Below are 21,603 nucleotides of genomic sequence, written 5' to 3'. Positions count from 1 at the left end.
GATTAAGATTGATGTTTGTCGAGTAGAGGTTGTAGCCACCCATTTCCTAATCATTTACAAAGATTCAAACCCTTTCTAGAATCTTTGTTTCTGGTGATATGAACATGATTTTATAAGGCGATTTCCTGATTTTCTCAACGTATTAAAGTTGGGTGATTTGTTAAAAATTTTGAAAAAATTTAGGCTATCTGTCAAGCACCGTAGATCCACCTCGGTTTGATCAGTTGAAACTTTTTATCCAGCTTCGTTTAAGTTGGGTAGCAAGAAAAATTCAAGAAGGAAAGTTTGGCAAAGTAAACACTACCCTGGGTACCAGAGCCGCGCAAAAATTTAACGGCAGCAATTTCCCTCTTCCCTCTCCTTCACCTCCGCAGCTCTCATTATTTTTTTGCTGCCGTTAATTTTTTGCACGGCTCTGGTACCCAGGATAAGGAAACGCCGAGCTACATCTGCTTGAAGGAGAAACACCAGGCCTCTCTTAGTCAAGGTCGTCTGCGCCAAGAGGGCAGCGAGGCCAGTGGCTCCCCTTGCCTTCGCAAAATTAAGCATTTTCTTCGTTTTACAATTGTTTTGCCCTTTTTCTTGGTGCTTTGCCCCGTTATCCTCTTCGAAAACAAGCTTTCTTTATCTAAGTTTCCTTTCTGTTGTTAGAAAGAGGGGGATGCTAGTAGCTTGGCTCAGCCGGCCTTTAAAGCTAGAAGGTGCAAAATTTCCATTGTTGTGGGCATGGCAGCGCAAGACTGCCACGGTAAAGTTAGGGATAGCATAATTGATAACATGGACGCAGTGGATGTTAGAAGTTTAGGGAGGCCTAGTATGCATTTCGCCTCGATATCATTGCTTTATTGAGATGGAACTTTCCAAATTGAGCCTGAAATTTGAAACATTTTCCCTGATTAGAGAGGCTGCACCTCTTCCAGCCCCTTTGTCCCGCACGCCTATAATAGCAAAGAATTTTATAAAGTCAAACAGTATAGAAAAGAATGAAGAATTTTCTTGCGCTCATTATGAGCATCTTTTACTAGTTTTTAAAATTTTAAAATCAATATTGAGTGCGAGAGTAAGATGGTTGCAATGTTTCATTGAAAAACAAGCATTGCTACTGCTAGAGAGGGTAAAGTTTAACCAGGAGAGTTTCTTAAGGTTATTTCAACCTTCGTCTGGGCGGAAAATGTCTGACAATGTTCTAGTTGCTGATGGGTTTTTCTACTGTCATGCTTATTGAACTTAAACCTTGTGGTAGTTATACAGCAACAAAGGTTGCACTGAAGGTACTGAACAAAACTTCGAAACCTTATTTGTTGAATTATTTTGACTAGGCCGTTCATGTTGCTTTTGTCTGCTATACTTGTGAAAAATATAGCTATGGAAATTTCCAAACGAGACCTGGTGTCTTGGTGGATCCTAATTCACATGGATCCGCTTATGGCACAATAAATGCAGAAATCCATTTGCAGGAGACTCGGCGAGCCTCCTCGTGGCTTCGAGGTCGCTGTTCAGTGTGCTCTGCACAGCGAACCTCGAAGCGAAGAGGAGATGATGAAGAAGTAAACATTGGCTGCGTTCATAACTGTATCTGAACTGAAATTAACTGCGATAAAATCAACCACACGGGTCTTTATCTTAAGAATCCCTTACCTCCAATCACTAAATGTCAGCCATTTCATTAAAAAACTTTTTAAACGGTCCAAACATGACTCTAGCAGATTGTTTTGCCTCCAATATGTTCTTGTGTTTTTTTATGCTTAATCTCTAATTAGATTTAATAAAAGGTGTCTCAATTTGTTTACTTTTCTGGTTCTTTCTATTCAGCCTATTATCCTAAATTTACCGATAAGTTAATAAGAATTTAAGAAAATTGTCACTCTTCTTTCCCAAACCATGTTAAAATACTAGTTGTAATGCATGGATGCAACCTTTCAATCAATCAGAAATTGAGAATGGTCTGTATTTCATAGGTAGCAATAAGTGAAAAAATCTTTTGCTTGGTTAGCTTTAAAGACTGTTTTTTAACAACAGCTGTGGCATAATTCAAACAAATGCGAGAAGCGAAAGAAAATTTCTCAGAGGTCAATCTACCATATTTGATGTTGTGTCTAATCAATGTGGAAACGGACTAAGTTTCCACTTTTTCTCCCTCCTACTCCTTTAGACAGTTTCGTACTCTATCACCCCATTTTTTATTCAAATATTAACTGTAAGAATGTTTTGAGAACAAGATTACAAGGATTGATGCAAGGAGATGACCAAGGGCCTCAAGCTCTATTGCAGCGCCTAGTTAGCTACTGCATCAAATGCAGGGCCGGTTATGTCCTCATTCGTTCTCATAACAAACATGTTTTTCCCCTGTTCGGAGTTGTCAGCATTGGATCTGAGTTGTCAGTTCTACATACTCTTATATTCCCCTAGGGCGCCGCCAAAGTGGTATATAGAGATGCCCCAAACACTTCATCGGCATATGAACAATTTTTGCCGGGCAAATGTTATTCTCAACCTGTAATAGTAGCAATTGTAACGTATTTAAATTTCTGCAGCAGTTAAACTTTCAAAGTATGATACTGAAGTATTAATTTTGAAATAGAAACGCACAACAGCAGCATACAAGTTATTCTAACATATAATCACACCCTTAAAGAATAAGACACCCCCTTCTTGTCGGCAGAAATTATTTCTGTACCTCTTCGAACAAAGTTTTAGGTTTCGCCCCTTTTATTCCCTATATTACAAGCCCATCATTGAGCAAGAGCCCTTGTCTGCTTTGTTCAAAATGGATATAATTTCAGACATCTGACCCTATGTTCTGAATGTTATTTTCCATTGTAACAGTGACAATGATATTCCTTATAATAGTCTTATTTGCTAGGTTGATTTTGTTTTCGATCAAATTTACTTGTTTCCCCATATATCATTACCTTCACACGGATAATTCACTGTAGATATGAACGTGATAAGGGTGATACTAAAAACCACCTAGTGTCCATAATTCTACATGTCACGAGGCAATGGAGGATATTGCTCCTTCACAGCTGTCTATCATTGGGTACTTTAGGTATCTGTGCGCCGGACTTTTGTGTATTATCCACCCCTAATCTTTTGTCCTTTGCTGAGTAAGTCGTTGTTAAGAAAGGCAAATCCAAATCATAGGCTTCTTAGAATCCTTAACAGTATTGAATTAATTTGTTAATCTCGCTGAATGTACGCATCTCTAATAAACTTAGGTCATGAAAAATCTTCATTTCAACATCTGCTTCGAATAGTGTTATTTTCTCATTTTTATGTTTCACAGAACTCAAGGCATCTCGATAAGTAAGCCCTGTGCTTCAACGAGGTGTTTTTATGATTCGTCGGCAAGGCCTTGACAATTTTACTGACTCAGCGGAAAATCAACGCAACATTAGTTTGTTAGGCCAATTTGCAGCAGAGCGTTCGAGGTAAGGTATCTTTCTTTATCGATGCAAGTTTAACTTTTTTGCTATATAAAAATACCATTTCATGCCTGAGTGCTGCAATACGAAAATTGCTCGTAGAATCGCTCGTAGACTTTAACGAAGAGATTGCTTCAGCATATTTCGCCCAGTCGCAATTAAACCAAAATCAAGTTTAGGGTAACATATTGTCGAAACTCCACCCTTAGGGGAAGGCATTAGTTTGATACCTAACAGCTAAACGTTTCTCAGATAGGATCACAAGCTTTTCTTTGTTGGATTTAAAGACATTTCTAAGACTTTGTTAATTTGAGCAAATGGTAAAAGGGTAGAGTTTTTGTAACTAAAAACATTCAAAAACCATATGGTTGAATACCGTATTTAACTTTTTACTTTTATCCTGAACATGAAAATCTGTAGTTTGTCAAATGGCTGTTGTACCCCATTTCAATCTTGCAGTAAAACAATTAGGGCTTGATATCTCGTTAGGTTTTATTTCACATGTTATTCTTTGACGGATAAAAGAGAAATTAAAAATTCCTTGTTTACAAGATTTTAGTCGTTCTTACCTTTTTTCAGTAATTCTGTTACAACACTATGTTACCTTTATTCATTGATGTTTTACTTATTCTGCTATTTATCTATTAATTTCCATTATTCAATATGATATTCTATAGTGATACATACACCAATTTCCCTTTCATTATGATTTGTCCATACATTTTTGTATCGATTATCTTAACACTTATATAGTGAAAAGCAAGCAAAAAAGACTCACATCACAGTTGAAGCCACTGTTGAAATGAACTTTTCCCGTTTTCCTTCCCCTGCTTTCTCCTATTTCTCTCTCTTATTCCTTTCTTAGTTGTTACTTGAACAAGCCTTGCAGTTGAAGTGGATTTCAATCCACTTTTAATCTCCTAAGATTTGTATAGTTACAAATTGTTCCTTTTACTTTTACAGATCCTTGTTGATTAAACTGTAGAGGTCAATCTCATCAAGATATTATTTGAGGTAAGAATACGACAACAATAAAAGCTCTAAATGTTTTCTAGCTTATTTCATGTTCTGCTTAAAATGACGCTAGCATCTGAACACATTTTTGGATAACTTTCAATAATTCTTTTATAGTTGACAATATAAGCTTTTTTGGCCTTCTTTACATTCGTTACAGCAAAGGAGCATTGTAACTATACACAAAATGTTTGAGGCATCCTATCCTAACTTGCTATAATTGCTAAAAAACATCTTGAGAATAGTTTATAATCCTGATCTTGAAAGCATAAAAAACTAGAAGCTGTATCTTGCTTGCTTTAGAAACTATGAAAGCTTGAGCAGACGAAGGCAAATGCATTTGTGTAAATTAGACACATAAGTTCCGTAGAAACAACCATAATCGTCATGGTTTTACAAATAAGGAAGTTGCATCTTTTTATTGATTTGTATGTAGCCAGGACATGGTAATTAACCCAAGTTATTTCATTCAAAGACACGTTGTATGAATGTATTGAAATATCTGGCGATTCGTCCATCATTAGCTTTTATGTATCAACAATTTCTCCTGTTATGGTATTTTTTTCTTTTAGTTCTGTATTGGTTTTACAGTGATGGACTGCATTATGTAAAAAAGTAAGTATATTCTTATCACTAAAAGCAAGAAATTTAATTCTAAAAAGTATTATAGATTGAGACTTGATAATAAAATTTATAATAAGTACCAAGTGAAAAAAAGACATAATATGAACCCATTCGACAACTCCATATTACAATTTAATCGGATTTTGTATTGCAACAAGGAGTTGTCAAATGGATTTACATTGTCTTTTTTTGTTGTGGTACTTATTATAGACAAGTATCATGTTAGAAACGGAATCTGGAAAAATCAGTTGGAGAAAGCTTGTCAAACGAGGTTTTCAAAAATGATGCCCTAAGTATTGCTGACACATTGATGGATAGAAGGCACGAAAAAAGGCATAGATTACCGTTAGATGGAAGCAAAAATTTTTAGTGGACTAAATTGCCAAATGTTGAAAATAGAAGCTTATCGAAACTAAATCAAAGATAATAATAAAAAAGATTCATCTAAAAAAGTGCCATGTTTTACTGGACGAAAAATCAATGTTTCCATTAGGTTTTGTGATATAGTGAACATGTGATTTAATCACGTGTTTGGAAATACGTAGTAGAGAGACCTGGAACTGTGAGATTTGTAGAGCACGGGAACAATTATATGACAGCGATTATAGATTTCTATCGTTGTTTTTCTTTTCTGGTTATATATAAAATAGTTAGAAGTAGCATAGATTTGTGGACAAAAATTTTAACTGCGATCAGAATCTCTTTATACGACGTTGCTTGAATATTCCCTTTATGGGCATGAAGAAGCCCTCATGGCCTTGAAAAGCAGTTCGTTGGATGAGGTGTAAGCTATCCAGCTCTTTTTGCATCGCAAGTTTCCTTCTCAGCACTCTACCAACAGGAATAAACAAAAAGCAGCTACTTTCTCTAATTCTGATGGGTAACCAAATCTTAGTTTCGGCAGCGATTTCCTGTTATTCGTGCTTCATGCAGTTTAGCATAGTTAGGCTGCATTTAATCTTTGCTTGTGGAATATTTGTGGATCAGCCTTTGAATAATCTAAATGAATGACGCAGCTGATTCACCGCCCGAAGGATACTTGAATTTGCTGCACGAGATATAGTAAGAACTTTCGCTTTTAAATTGCTTCAACATATTGAATCATCTTGGTGCTTAAAACAACTTTTATAAGGAACAATGTGATCGCAGATAGACACTGAGAAATCACACTGAAGCTAAGCCTTGTTGTGATAACAATTGCTTGACGGGAATATGTCGATCCTAACTCCTTGAATGCACACATTTTTCCTTTTCTCGCAGGTGACATAAAGCTTTACTCAAACCTTGCTTTGCATATGTTATCATCCATATATCTGATGCATTTTTAGTTCGCAATACTCGTCGAACGATAAGAATGGCCTGAAAGGTTTAATCTCTGACTGAATCTTATCGCAACTTCTTGACTTCTTGACGTCATAATGTGTGAATGCAACATGTTTTTCCATCTTCGAAAGTGAGAAACAGCATCGAGTAAAACTTGTTTTGTTGTCATGTCTATTTTGTCGTCCATATGTATTATGTATTTTGAGTTCAAATGAATTCGAGCTTGTCTTTTTAAACTACAATGACAAATTGCCATTTCGCCAAATTGCTAAGTCGCCATTTCATTTCCTACTAACCTCTCCTTGTGAGTGGTTACTGTGTAATATATACCCGAAAGGTTATAAAAGGCGGGAAGTCGGGGGCTACAGTTACCCCATCCTCACAGCAAAGGAGTGCCAGGCAGTCTTTTTTCCACTTTCTGCACAAATATCAAATATCAATGACACAAAATTGAATCCCTGAGGTAGTACCTTAACGAAGCGTTACTAATCTCCTTGGTAATATGACAAAGGTCATTCCTTAAGATGCCTTTGTATCGACGGTGTGTATCAATGTCTTATTTACAATTTCGGAGTTTGTATTGACGTGTTATTGCATCTTGTCAAGAAGACATACTGTCCTTCTGTAGTCAGAGGACTTGGGTATTAACAGTTTCTAAAAACGCGAATAAGTTCCTAATAATTTCAAAATAAAATTCAACGCAAATCTTTAGCAAGACCTAAATGCATGTAAATGGGAACTTCTTCCAATTTTCATTTTTGCAACTTTAAATCATATGTTTAAATATATCAAAACTATAATCATGATAGGCTACATAGAAGATGTCTAAGATTACATGGCATACCCTGATAATGTTGCACGTTAGCCAGATAAATGGTATTATACGAAAGCAGTTTGAATGCTAAAGTAACTAACGCCATGATGAAAATATCTTTCAAGATCCTTTTGTACAAAGTTTTGTGTGTCAAGTTGTAAGCTGTCGCCTTGCATATTGCCATCAATTTAAAATGGAGGCATAGGGGTGGATAAGCAAGCGATCTCAGACTGCTTTTGAGATGGGAAATCCTTCTCTGCATTTTTTGCTACCTGTTCCTCCTAATTCGCGGATTAATCTGGAATTATGGCAGAAATCCTGCTTCAAAGTCAGAGCAAATACAAAGCCGATGATCTGTCTTGTCTTGGCAAGCTACATGGTGGACCTTATATATCTGACAGTGATTAAATTCGTGATGTATGTCGACTCCAGAAACACTGAGCACGTTGCTAATCCATCGGTATACGATAATTCTGGATAGAAGGTTTGCAGTCATAGTTCTCACACTATACTTCGGGATGTAAGCTCTCTTACCTTAGATACAATGTTATTCAAATGTATGAAGTCTGTGACCACGATTTGATGTCTCAGCATCGATCATGTTCTTCTTTCAACAATGCTACGAAGTGACATGACATGCCTTTTTGAGACAGTTTCACTTGTTGTATGCACAACATTTAGTATTGCTATGATTTTTCAAGAGAAAGGGATGTTTAGTTGATCATAGAAGGAAAAAAGATCAAGTAAACGTTTTTAAAAATCAAATTCATATTTTGTTTAGGTCAATTGTTCGTTATCTCTCGAGTTTTTTTCTATCATGACAAATGCCTTTAAACTTGTCATAAAACATTCTTCCACCTATTGCAATTTTATTTAGAATAACTCCACTAGAATATGAACCTTTTCGCTGTAACAATAACGCTAGTTCTGAATTCTCCTTTGGTGCCAAGCAATTAAATTATTATTATCAGAGTTATTGAACGCGGTGAATTGTATGTGTAAGGTTTAAGACAACTTATGCAGTAATTTATCTCCGCCATTAATCTGGTTCGCCTCCGGTTTATAATCCTGGATCTTTTGTCATTAATATATTTTTATCATATTGGCTATTCATTGCTCAAATTGACATATGATTTACGCGTTGTTTTAATTAATGCTTCAAAAGTATCATTTCTGAAAGAAAATTTATTCTGAATAGTTTTGAACTCTCCGGGGGGGCATATGTCTGAAAAATGTGACCCATAATTCCTCAAACATGATGAAAACTATACCCATAACTCCGCAAAGCAAATAACACTTTTAAAATACAACAGAATCATCAAAAAAGTTTGTATATCTTTTGCCCTAAAATCTCAATATATCACATATATTTCATACTTTCATTTCTAACAGGTCATTCATTTTGTTAATGCTTAACCTCCCACCTAATGATTTTGCAATATTTTCCCAAAATGGTACCCATAGCTCCGCACATATTTCAAAAAACTAATACCGATAATTCCGCACTTTTCAGAGAAATGTTCCCCCGAAATAATGGCACGTCCCCGTACCTTCAAACTTGTTAAGGTACCCCTACCCCCCCCCCCCCCGAACTATAACGCGAGCGCTTGATCCTGGAATGATTCTGTCAGGTTCCATTCCATTTATGGAGCAAATCAAGCAATTTCTTGAACTTAAAGAAACTGATAGAAGGTTTAGGTTTATGGTATATGTTCATTTTGCTTCTGTAAATATTAGCTTTGATTGAAGACTAACAAATTAGAGGTATTTTGCTAGCGTTACTGGGAACCTTGCCGCCCCTCTTCCCCCCGTCCCGCACACTTGATGACTTGATGTTAAAGTTTATTCCCCCGTCTCAATTTCCTGCTGATGTTACCTTTCCATAGTTTGAAATAATTGATGCATTTAATTTTAGTCACCTAGCTAACAATAGCTGGATGAAGTGACAAAGATTCTTTGCACCAAGAGAACAGTTTTCGCTGTTTCGGACAATGAGCAGCAAGCGAAACGGAGGTATCGAGTTGAAATCTGCTTTCACTATGGGGTTCGGACGTAAAAAGGAGGTGTCTTTTGCGAGATCGCGTTCAGCGACTGAAGAAGAACTAGAGGAAAAGATTCTGCGTCCTTCCAGTCCTCACATGCGTCGAAAATCGATGATTCCGCATAGTGTGCCCGGTTACGTCAAATACAGACAGAAGGGAAATCAGCGCGCTAGACGCTTGCGGGCGGATTTATTTCATTTTCTAGAAGGCTGCAGGACTTTCTATAGTGCACTTTATCATGTTTTTGTGTAAGTACCATTAATCTAACTTTTGACAAACTTATTTTTAACCAACTCGATAAAGTAGATAGTTTAGATTTATTTCAAGTTTGATGACCGACCCGGACTAGCTGTAGGAAGGACAAACCGAATGATATTATAAATACTATTTTAAATTTGAGTAAAAATGCTATTATTATTAAAGTTGCAGACAATACCGCCTTGAGATACTTTGTGAATTTTGAACAGAAAAATTATTTGTGCTGAGGGGTAAATTAGTTTTTTCTTTTATCAATTGAGAAAACTGAAACAGTTTTTGTCCGTCTTGAAATATTTGCAAGATATATTTACTTCTAATATAAAGAGTTCAATTAACAATGTCTTGCAATTTTTTTTCATATTCTCATAAAATTTTACTACAAGACGATACCACAGGGAGCATGGAAATACATAGCAACCCTGTGGCCATTACATTACACATAATTGCTTCAAATTAGAGTTACATTAAATGTGGCAAATTACATGTTACAGATTACTAATAACAAAAAACATTTACAATTTGGATGTTAAAACAAAAACAAAGACAAACTACATTGACAAAATAAGAATAATGAAAGAAAAATTACATAGGAGAGAATTTCTTGCAATTTTTAATGGAGAGGGGAGATTTTTTGTAACAATGAAGTGTAACCGTGCCTCAAATTCTATTCAATAACCCCCAAAAGTATTTTGCCCCACTTTATTCTCTTTCAAATATTGCTCAAGATTACTGAACGTAATTTATTCTGTCTATATTGAATTAAATAGCCCCATGATAAAGAATGGCCGTAAGTTTGACAAAGTCTAAGAATCATAAATCTAGGCCTGTTGATTCTGAAGATAGATCTTTTTTCAGGTTTCTTATTATACTGGCAAGCTTAGCGATGGCAATTATGTTATCAATGAATGAATTCAAAGACTCAGCAAAATATCAGTTCGTCATGTTGAAGATTGTAAGTATTTTGCTTATCCAGATTGTTTCAGATCATTCTTCTTTTTTTATTGTCGATACAGGGCCCACACTACAAATTTGAAAGTGGGGAGATCAAGGCTAGCAAAGAAAGGGGGCCAAGGCTTCTTTCTCCTTTCACTGCAGCTTTAAAACTATTTGCTTCGTAAAAAAATGGGGGGCGTGGCCAACCCACCGTCCCCCCTTACCTGTGGCGTGGGCCCTGAGATATCTCCATGAGAAACTATTCTAATATTTTTTCAAACAATGCCACGAATTTCGCGGCTGCTTGGTAAGAATAAAAATTCCTATTCTTATATTGCTTCTAATGTCATTATTTGACGCTCAATGATTTGTTTCAAAATGTTCAAGGATACAGAGAAACAATTAATCTGGGCTTTGTAATCCAATGTAAATGCCTGTGAATTTTTGAATTTGGTACAGCGCATAATTATTGTTTTATCTTGATGATTTAACCAACACGAATCTTTAATCTATTCGTATGTTTTTTTATGTTCTTTTTGACAGGAATACGTTCTTCTTGGAATCTTCTTTGTTGAATATTTGCTACGACTGTGGTCTTCTAGTGCTCACGGACATTATAGCAATTTTTTAGGGAAAGTTAGATACATACTAACTCCACATATGATTCTAGGTAAGTCTGGCTTACCGTCCTTTGTTAACTAGAGCCCAATTTCTGTTATAAATACTATCACAGTAACACTGACGTCAGTTTTGAAGGTCGAATTCAGCGATCCTCCTTCTCCCGTTTGAAAAAGTAAAATAGTGACTAACATGTAAAGAAATATGTTTTTCAGATGACTTGTATGGTATCTATGAAAGCATTGTTAATGTTCTAGGAGGAAGGAGAAAGGGACAAGAGTGGTGAATTTTCTGATCTCCTTGTACGACAGAGATTTCTTTTTCAAATTTTCAGTCAAAAAATCAATCGTGAGATAAATTCTTCCCCCAAACTTTGACACTCTATCGTGAAGTTGAAGTAAAACCACATTTTTGCTTGAAGACAAACGAGTAGTGTCAAAATAGTTTAAGCGCAAAAGTTGTTTGTCTCTTTCCCTAGACCCATTAAAGCACCACTTTCGTGTATCTTGTTCCGAAATTTACCAAATGCTATGACAAGTTTATCTATTGCTTTCAGATCTATTAATCATGGTTTGCTCAGTCGGCTTGATTTATGGAAAACATTTGGATCTAGACCCCAAAACAGAGAAGTAGGTAGCTCGGCTGTTTAATGACTTTTGGGTTAAATGTACCTAGGGTAACTTCATCGACATGTTTTTTCTTCTAATGTAGATAATAGCCTTTCGTTGCCTGTTGTTTCCAATCATGCTCCGCACATCTTGTATTTGTATTTATTACTACCTAGCTTCCAGGTGTAATTTTAGGACTCTGAGAAGCTGTGCCTATCGAGCAGTGTCTTGGGTCTTTCCTTCGCCTGGAATGACAGAGACCTGGCGACTCTCCACACACTAAGTGAAAGTTTGGTCATTGCTGCAAATCACACCGATAATGTTGCTTAGAAATTTTGCTGAGTTTCGGGACATCAATTTTTTTCTACTTTTCGGTATCTGTTTTTCATATTCGAGAGCTAACATTGTATTTATATCATATGTTAATAATTATCACGTTCTCGTTGCAAATTAAATCAGCCTTCTTACTTAATGGATATTAAAATCAGTTTTTTAAAATGAAATTAAACTGAATGATTTTATTTCATTTCTAGATTAATGCACATGCTGCTTTTATTGCGGATATTACGAGTCGATAGACAAAATAGATCATTTGCAATGTTCAAGAAAGTATTCCTGAAGCATAGAAAGGTACGATCATATAATTACGAGACGAATATATAGCACTTTTTAATTGAATAAGCAACCCCCGTCATTGCAGTCAAAACGTATGCACATTGAATTCAGCTACTTTTGGATGCCTTATTACCACCTCCTGCTGGTTTATAGAACATTATACAAACTCCCTGCTCTAATTAGGACCCCCGTCAATTCATCATTATCCATTTTATACTATCAGCTGAAATATATATGCAATAGAATTAGCGGAATAGCCAAACAGTTTCTTAAAGGCTCCTGCGCAACTGGCATGCTTTGCGAGTACATTTTCAAAACCAGCCTTCACACAATAAAATTCTCAAGATGCCGGTTGCGCAAAGCATGCCGGTTGCGCAAGAGCCGTTTAAAGTATTATTCCCCATCATTCAACCGTTCACAGTTAATAATAGACTTAGCAGCACTTTTATGATTGAGAAAACACATTGAAAATTAGCTTTACATTGCCGATTGGACACGCAACTATAGGTCTATTGTGTAGTACAACCAATGGGAAATTCAAATGGCCAGCGAAATGCGCCAGGACATTGTGCCTTAAAAACAAATATTATTTCATGGGGGGCGACTACGGGCTAGCTTTGATACTCGACCCCCCCCCTGGGGTTTTTCGAGATGGAGCTCAGTCGCCCCTGGCAGATTTTAGATAAAGCCCAAAAGTGATGTATTTTCTGCTAGTAGAAGCGCAAAATAAAGATGAAGCTTCAAGTAGTCATTTTCTATCTAAATAACCTTGCGATTAAATTGCATAATTTACATTTTGGAGAAAATATCTTTTGATTAACAATCTTTACAATTAAAATCTTCAGCAACACCTAAGAAAATCAAAATTAGGTTTTGGTCATTTTACTGCCGACTGCAGCAAATTATCATGCTATCGTTAGTTTGTTGATTTGCTAGACTAAATTTATCACAAAAAGTTGACTAGACACTCAAATGTACTGTAGCTCGTTCTCTTTGGCTGTGTAGACTGGGTTAGTTCATTGCGTGTAAGACTCACTTCGTCTCCCAGGACATTCGCCATGTTTTGTTGTGCTGTTTACAAACGACAACAACAACATTGTAATTGTAATTTCGATGTTTTCGGCTAATCATTTTAATTTGATGATTTAAATGTTAAGAGTTATTATTCTCGATATATTTTCAAGGATTACGGTACAATAGGATGAGACTATTGGATTTGTTAAAATTAATAGTATTAACGATGTGTAATTCTCTTTAATATAAGATAATTCGCATTACATAGTGCTGTGGCAAAGACTAGTCACACAAAAGAGACTTGAAATGAACTGGTTGCGTTCGTTCAAGGCATGCCATTCGAAACTTCGGCATCGTTTGGTGTGGCGGTCCTGTAATAGGGTGGGTTACAGGGATAAATGGCTTGCAGCACGTTCAAAGGGATATGGCGCCAGAAAAGATATTTAATGGAGACTCAGTCTCTCAAACAACGTGTGATCGGCTCACTGACTTACCCATTGCTGGTTCACGTGTCCCCTTCTACGCTTAGCCCCTCTTAACTGCAAAATAACTCTCCATCTAACTTCCATCTATTAACCTCCAAATTTCTATATAGGGGCTTTAATTGGGATCATTTAAAGATCTGGCTACAGCGTTGATGCAGTGTAGTTGCCAGTTCTCCTTTTAAAGTTACATAATAACACGCACAATTTCAAATTTACATGATAAATAGCACTGTTCTTTGTGCTTGTAACATTCTTTTGATCTGACCTAGCACATTTACATTAACTGACATGGCATAGAAATGTGTGGCCATGTTGCTATTTCACCTTGTTATATGATTCCTAAAGAGCACCGTACTGAGAATGTATTTAAATGTTATACATATTCTGTGTACACTGTGAATGGCTCATACCATTCTCTCGACCCAGTCACGGAAAGGTTTTTACATTCATGTGCGCCGCTTAAAGTTATTTCAATCTTTATCGTTTTAAGCCATTCCTCTTATCTGATGTCAAACCTATTATTTACTTTATCTTTTCATATCATCATAAACTGTTTCAGCTATATCCCAATTTTATTATTCGGTCCATTGGTTCAAATTTTTCTAGTTGTGAAATCGATTCGTGTGAAATCAAAATCAAACAAATAATAAGAGTTTCCTCGTATTCTTAAGCCTATGTTAATTAGACCAGGCTGTGGCTAGACAAGTACCAAGTTAGCCCGGAGAAATTGCGATAGGTATTTTCAGTTGGCTATAAGACCTGGGTGTTTAGAATCGCGATGGTAGACGAGAATCTGCTGGTGATAGTGTTGGGAATGATGCTAATAGTAATAATAATGATAATTAAAACCAATTAGGAATCGCTCCCTATCGATATATTCTTATGTCATATAGTCCTCTCGTGCGTATAGAGAACCGAAGTGTGACGTCATCAAAAATATATTTTTAGAATTTCTTAAATTTGGCCACATAATCTGAAAGAACGGCATAAAATACCTCTCAATATGCAAAATTAGTTAGATATGTTCCAAATTGGGCGAGATATGGCCAATGAAAGATTTCAAGTTTGCTAACGGATTATTGTTATTCTGGCCTGGTTCATAAAGTTATGAACCAAGACCAAATTACAGAGGTTTGATGGGGCAAGAGCCTGTGCTCAAGTGACCATATCTCAGCCAATTCGTAATGCCTTAAAATGAATTTGCAAATTTAGAGGTATTTCACGATGCTCTTTCAGGTTCTGGGATCAAAATTAATAAATTCTAAAAGTAGATTTTAATGACGTCATCACTTTTGCATTCTCTTTCTTGCGGTAAGAAGGGTGTTTTGTGCCCTTGCCCAAGTTTCTTAAGCCACAGAAGATTTTTAATTCTTCTAGTTTTCGATTCATATTTTCTCTATATTCTTTTTCTTAAATTTAACTGCATCTATAAGGTATCAATATGTAAAAATAGGTCCAGAATATAAATCATAAACATATAATTCGTCTTTGCTAAAGTAAACTTACCCTTTTTGTCTAATCGATACATATTTTGCAGGTACCTTGATACCGTGGCCTACATTCTGTTTTGATAGGAAGCAACCAAAATCAAGGTTACACTTTTTATTTTGCAGGAGTTGTTGACTTGTTGGTATATGAGTTTTATCATGATAATGTTTGTGGCAATTTTGGTTTACGCGCTGGAGACAGACCCGAAAGATGTCACTGTAAATAACCTTTTCAATGGATTTTACTGGGGAGTTGTAAGTATTTTTAGATATCTCTTTCAGATTGTTACAGGGGGGAGCTTATGTTGTGCAAGTTGGAAACTTAGAAAAGCTATTGAGAACTCTTATAACATCCTAGAGTAGATGAATTGATTTCGTTAGGGCCCAAAGAACTTTTAAAGCTTGTAATGCATTACGGGATAATTTTTATCAATTATTGACCTAAAGCGTAAGTTTGATAAACACTAATGAAGCATTGTGCTTGAATTTGAAATGAAATAGAGGCTTTGTATCTTGTAGATTTCACTTGCCTCGATCGGATACGGAGACATAAGTCCAAACACAGCTATTGCAAAGATTCTAATATGCGTTATTGCTGTGTTCGGAACAGCTTTCTTTGCCATGCCTGCTGTAAGTTTTAATTTTGTCCTTTGATTTTTCTTTCTGCAATCTAGTAGAATTTCAGATTCTCAGTAATGATAAACAGAACATGGTTTTAAGAACTGGTAAAGGAAAGTGTGTTTGCTTAGCCAGTTATTGTGGGCCTTGTGTTAAAGGCAATCAATAGATACTAATGTAATCCAAGCCTTCAGGCCACATGTCGTTCAAGAATTGGCAAATTGCCTTTATAGACATTCTTGTTACAATCAGTCTTCCAGTTGTGACTGGCCTGCTTTTGCATCGCTGTGATTCAAGGCTTTTCAAACATATTATCTAGGAGGGAAACGAAGTGCTCAGTTGCTTTTCTGCTCTGGTGACATTTCTCTGGTTTAGTCCTTAGACAATCATCTATGCATGTAAGTGAAAGACTTGGTAGCTTCACGATTTCTTACAGTGCAGAGCTGGCATTAGATATTACTTAAAGATTTAAAAACTGGTGAATTTAGAAATTTTTTATTTTTTTAAAATTTTTATAGATTTTTTATATTGATCAATTTAGGAAGATTGATCAAGAAATCTATTTTAGGGTATAATTGGTTCTGGTTTCGCTTTGCAAGTTGCAGAGCATCAAAAAGAGAAGCATATCAACAGAAAGAGACGTCCTGCCGCAGTTCTGATTCAGGTGAAAAGCCTTCTGCATATTACCGAATAGGGAAGGGACAGATATCTTGTCCAAAGGACTTTGCAAATATAATGAAACTCTAGAGCATGCATTATGGTAGGCAAGGATATAGGATCTGTGAATACAGTGAAAGGGGAGAGATTGCCCTAGCTGCAATGAAATACTGAAGTGATTTCGTCATAATAATATATTTTTAGAATTTTTCAATTTTGACCATGTAACCTAAAAAGCAATATAAGATAACTTTGAATGTGCAAATTTAAGTTGAATGTGTTAGGGAATGGCTGAGATATGGCAACATCAGCACAGGCTTTTTCCCGTCAAATCAATGTAATTCGGTTTTGGTTGATAACAGTAATCCGTTTCCACCCTGAAATTTTATGCCGTTCGTTCAGATTTTGAGCTTAAAAATCAGTAAACCCAGCACCCTTTGCTACTCTGCCACCGTTTTTTGTCATATATTTTGTCAAACACTTTACCAACTGGATTTACATTAGGCCCTTGCTAAACTTCCCTCCATATAGAAAGTGGTGCATTTCTTGCACTTACCCCTTTTTTCTCGAAGCCTAGTTTTCCTTTCACGAATCTTCCCTAATTATCTTGTATTTATACACAACTACTTTGTTCAAAAAAGCTTTTTTTGCTTAATTTTCTTCCTTCTTTTTTAAATGACATTGTATCTGTTTTGGTGACCTCTTCTTTAAAATTAACTCGCTCTCTTGATGTAATAAACCTCCTGTGAAGGAAGTTTTGCTTCCAATTTACAGTATATAAGTTACTTTTTACATCGATTCGTTCTGCTATAATCTAATTCGCTTCGTAAAAATCCTATTTTTTTAACAGGAACCTTTTCCCTTTTGTGCATAATATTGTTCTCGTTTTACTACCAATGACCATTTGGAATCAGCCTATTTTCTTTTGAATGATTTCAAAACATTTTAAAGATTGGTATGATATTAACTACATTTGCATATTTTCAATTTTTTTACAGAGTTTTTGGAGACGCTACGCAGGTGACCATGATCTTCATGCAACTTGGTTGAGACATATGGTCGATAGGGAGTCTCGAAGGATCACAAAACAGCGTATAATCAAGTCACAAGATGTGCTACAAGGACATATCCCGTTATCAGCAGTAACAGGTAAGTTAACTTGCCTTATACTTATTTGTTTATACAAATGATGTTCGTCCATATCAAGTGTTGTTCAAGCCAATGTTTAAGATGATCTACGGCCTGCTAGGAAGATTGGCTTGCATCTATTTGCTGACATAAAACGTAAAATACGCAAATAAGATGGCTTTGAGGCATTTTCAACTGTTGTTAGAAAAGCTCAAACGATATTTTTTAGCTATGGCTCTGGTAGGACAATGTCTAGTGAGGCAGGACAGCCTAGCAGGGGCGGATCCAGATATTCTCACCATTCTCTCTTGAGAACGTCATTTCTCTCGAAAGATGAAATTGCAAAAATCAAGGTTCAAATATTCAATTTTAGTCCCAAGACAACTATTCAAAAATTAAAAAGTTTGAAAAACTGAATTCTTAATTCTTAATTATGATTTCAGTGCAGAATTCTGTGAAAAATTAAAGAATTTTCAGTGCTGAAAAATTACAAAATTTCTTGTGTTAAAAAATGTAGTTGATATAAACCACTTTTTGAAAAGGATGTTTCTCAGACATTTGTAAGGGCGTGGTAATTTTTTTATAAACGGGCTACGCCCATGCCGCCCCTTCTTTCTTGGTGAGAACATTATTTTTCTTCTGGATCCGCCTCTGCCTAGAGATCTGAACATGGCTATGAAATAAGTCTTCGATTTCGTTTATCCGTCAAACGTCAAACGAAAGTATCAAACTGGCTCTCGTTCAATGTAAGAACAATAGAAACAGATAAATTTGATTTTGAGACCCCATGTCACGATTTTAAGCGTTTTTCCTGGATATTTGTGATTTGTAGAGATTTGAACACGATTACTGTACTCAATCAGATATCCAGCTATTAAGCTATTACGTAGAACGAAGGCTATTTATAATCTTGCCAATGAAGAAGGGCGAATTTGTCGTGCAATTTGTCTTTAAGTTTATTTCAAGGATTCAACGGAACTTGTAGACACCTGCGATGATTCCAAAGTATCAAATTTTGCCCCGTTTAGCCCAATAACCTTCAATGGATTCAATCACTAAAGATCAGGCTGATAATTATTGTACTCTGGTCAACCTTTAATGCCATTCTGAAAATATTGCTCGTTAGTATTCTTGTAAGCTTTGTTTCCCTCGTAGTAGATTAGAATTTATTTTGAGTGATTTCTATCTCCTTACCACCGCCTTTTTGACCACATTTGTTGCAAATCCATTTTGAGCTTCGTTTTCAAGCTGAGATTCGTCTAATCTTGACAGATCCACGTAATGGATTGAGATTGCCAGAGCTTTTCTACGTTTTTGCAAATTAAATTATAAGCTTGCATCACGTGTGACTTTTGATGTTACCTGAGGTGACATTCATCCTTGAAATTAGAAGATCATCTTTGCTACAAAGCGTTTAGTTTTGATCAATTTATAGCCAGAACAACGTCAATAAAGAGAACAAACGTAAAAGCTGATCGCCTTTATTGTCAGCATATGACGAGAGGGTAGAATTTGCATGATAGCTTAGGCTACACACTCCCGGGTCACGTTTTTAAATTTTCTAGAGCAAAATGCCAAAAGCTATTCTTTGCTTGCAGTCAAAAAAAGTACCAACTGTAAATTTAGTTAATTACAGTCTCTTGTCCCTTTTTTTTCTCCTCTGCGTATGCACCAATAGAATTATGGAGAAACGCAATTCTCGTTTGATAAAAGGAGGTTATCTTGCTTAGAAGCAAGAGTAAAAATGGCAAGTCATTAAAATTGCTCTTCAGAGAACCTGCCCAGGGATGATATGATCCCTTTTTTCGTTTTGAAGTGTGGTCAGCGTTTATCATTAACCGTTTTAGGGAGCAACATGAGTGAGCTTCTGAGCGAGCTTCGAAATCCCTCTTTTCTCGGTTAGAAGTGCTCCTTATATCCTGACATATTTTGAGCCACCTTTGCATCTAACCAAACATCTTAAAAGAGAGTTATTTTCTGTTTTCATTGTTTTTTGAAAGCTTCAAGCAAGCCCACATCTGTGAATGGCAGTCGATCTCAGCCTGTCCAGCTGCAAAAGTAAGTAAGGTAGCATTTTCTGTACATCCTCTTTATGTACGGTGCCAGCATACTATACACAGTACTAAAAAGCATGCAGCAAAGGATACCAATGCGACTGGTGATAAAGGGGTGCATGATACTAGTAGTCAGCCACTATCACGTGATTTGGAAGAACTATCAGAGTATATATGTGTGGTGATAAAAGCCGTATTTTGTACTTTACCTGCACAGCCGGTGTGTTTGTGCAGCCCAATAGCACAATGTTCCTTGTTCTTTGTTCAAAGATAGATGCTTGTAAACATCCCAATAACCCACAACGAATCACAACCATAGCGTGCTATTTTCTACATTGAGGTGAAGTCAATCAGGGCTGTCGCTAGCTGTTGTGCTAAAGGGGAGGGGGTTACTTAGATCCAATTTTCCGACAAAGTGGATGAGCTGTCTTTAATTGGTCGACAAGTCTGAAAATTTGACGACAAAGCACCATTACATTGCAAAAAGCTCCTTGTTTTATACAATGAATTTTTTCCAATGGGAAGTCCCATCCCCCACGTCCCAACGTAGTGACGACCCTAGAATTACCCTCTTTACCTTCTTTTTTCTTCTCAGACTCTCAAATCCTGTCTTCTATCAAAGCTAAAATCGACAGACTTGATTTACCCCCATATATTATTCTTAGCCCCTCGCTTTCTTCCCTAGTAAGGGCTTTGCTTTAGGCCTCCGGGCCCTACCTAACATTACTGACTAAATAGGATCTTCTGTTTATTTCATACCAATGAAGATGCAAAAGCTTTTAATTTTTTCTGTCATTGCTTTCATAGACTGACTCTGTCTGAGAAAAATGCCCTGCGATTCATTAGAAGATTAAAGATCAGAGCTGCATTGAAATTATTTCGGGTGAGTGTTTTATGAATATTGTGCATAAATGACAGTTCATCTTTCCAAAGAAAACAAAACTCTACGTTTATGATTATCCCAACTAGTTTCTTTTTACGCTGTCATATGTCTGGAATGCTTAAGTAAAATAGCAACTAAACTTAAGCTTGTTTTCAACAAAACTTTAATCTAAGAAATATCGAGATTAGCTGTAAATTATATTTTACACCCATAATCTGCATAGCATAAGCTGCAGTTGTGCTTATTTGCGTAAGATAATCTGCAGTTGCGTAAGATAATCTGAATGGTCTTTGAGAATTTTTAAAAAGTGTCTTGCATATGCAAATATTCTCTGAGTTTTAATTCTTTTGAAAAAGATGCCCCAGGTTAAGTGGTAAAAAGATAATATTGATAGAGAGAAGGCAATCTATCTTACTGATAAAAAATACTGATAAAGAAGCTGGTAGTTTTAATAGATTTGGACCGGACTGTATCGAGCAGAATTCAACAGTTCTGAGCAAGGAACTCAGAGAATTCAACAGTTCATATTAGGAGTAAAGCTAACGGAACTCAACAAATTACAAAATTACTTTAAACACTAGCAGATATAGGTATGCCTGAGTATATGGAGGTGATAACTGGCTTTTCTTGCAATTCCTTAAGTTAATTACAGGAATTTTGGGGGTTCACCTTAAATTTGATAGAACCGAAGTACCAATTGGTCCTGGTTTACAACTTTCATTGCTTATTCTTACGTAATAGGTTTGTACTCTACCACGTTAGATAACTCAGGGTCACCAATGATAGAAAGACTTGGGGTCCTCTCCCCCCTTCAAACAAAAGAGCTCAGGGTCAGGGTCACCAATGATAGAAAGACTTGGGGTCCTCTCCCCCCTTCAAACAAAAGAGCTTTCTGAAAATCTTTCTTTAGAGGTCTTTTTTGCTCTTCGCCCCACCCTTTCTTTCCAACTTACGTCAGAGCCCTTATAATACATTTGTCAAGTTTGATAAATGTTCATTTTGT

At 36.2% G+C, this 21,603-nt stretch overlaps 1 protein-coding gene across 1 annotated transcript in view; it reads left to right on the top strand.

Moving 5' to 3' along the window:
- Positions 1-3,178: 3,178 nt before the first annotated feature.
- The window catches only part of LOC135689685 (potassium voltage-gated channel subfamily KQT member 5), a 30,964-nt gene continuing 12,539 nt past the window's right edge, over positions 3,179-21,603 (top strand). Inside the window, exons 1-14 of the mRNA XM_065206998.2 lie at positions 3,179-3,431; positions 4,389-4,439; positions 5,012-5,054; positions 9,116-9,490; positions 10,356-10,452; positions 10,977-11,103; positions 11,608-11,680; positions 12,193-12,289; positions 15,387-15,515; positions 15,780-15,890; positions 16,447-16,542; positions 17,534-17,684; positions 19,664-19,721; positions 20,525-20,600. Coding sequence (XP_065063070.1) covers positions 9,192-9,490; positions 10,356-10,452; positions 10,977-11,103; positions 11,608-11,680; positions 12,193-12,289; positions 15,387-15,515; positions 15,780-15,890; positions 16,447-16,542; positions 17,534-17,684; positions 19,664-19,721; positions 20,525-20,600 — 1,314 coding nt within the window. The 5' untranslated portion in view covers positions 3,179-3,431; positions 4,389-4,439; positions 5,012-5,054; positions 9,116-9,191. The remainder of the gene's footprint in view (positions 3,432-4,388; positions 4,440-5,011; positions 5,055-9,115; positions 9,491-10,355; positions 10,453-10,976; positions 11,104-11,607; positions 11,681-12,192; positions 12,290-15,386; positions 15,516-15,779; positions 15,891-16,446; positions 16,543-17,533; positions 17,685-19,663; positions 19,722-20,524; positions 20,601-21,603) is intronic.

Source organism: Rhopilema esculentum, unplaced genomic scaffold (assembly GCF_057945365.1).
Source record: "Rhopilema esculentum isolate cy_ngs unplaced genomic scaffold, ASM5794536v1 HiC_scaffold_24, whole genome shotgun sequence".
Lineage (NCBI taxonomy): Eukaryota > Metazoa > Cnidaria > Scyphozoa > Rhizostomeae > Rhizostomatidae > Rhopilema > Rhopilema esculentum.
This window is presented reverse-complemented; position numbering and strand designations above follow the sequence as displayed.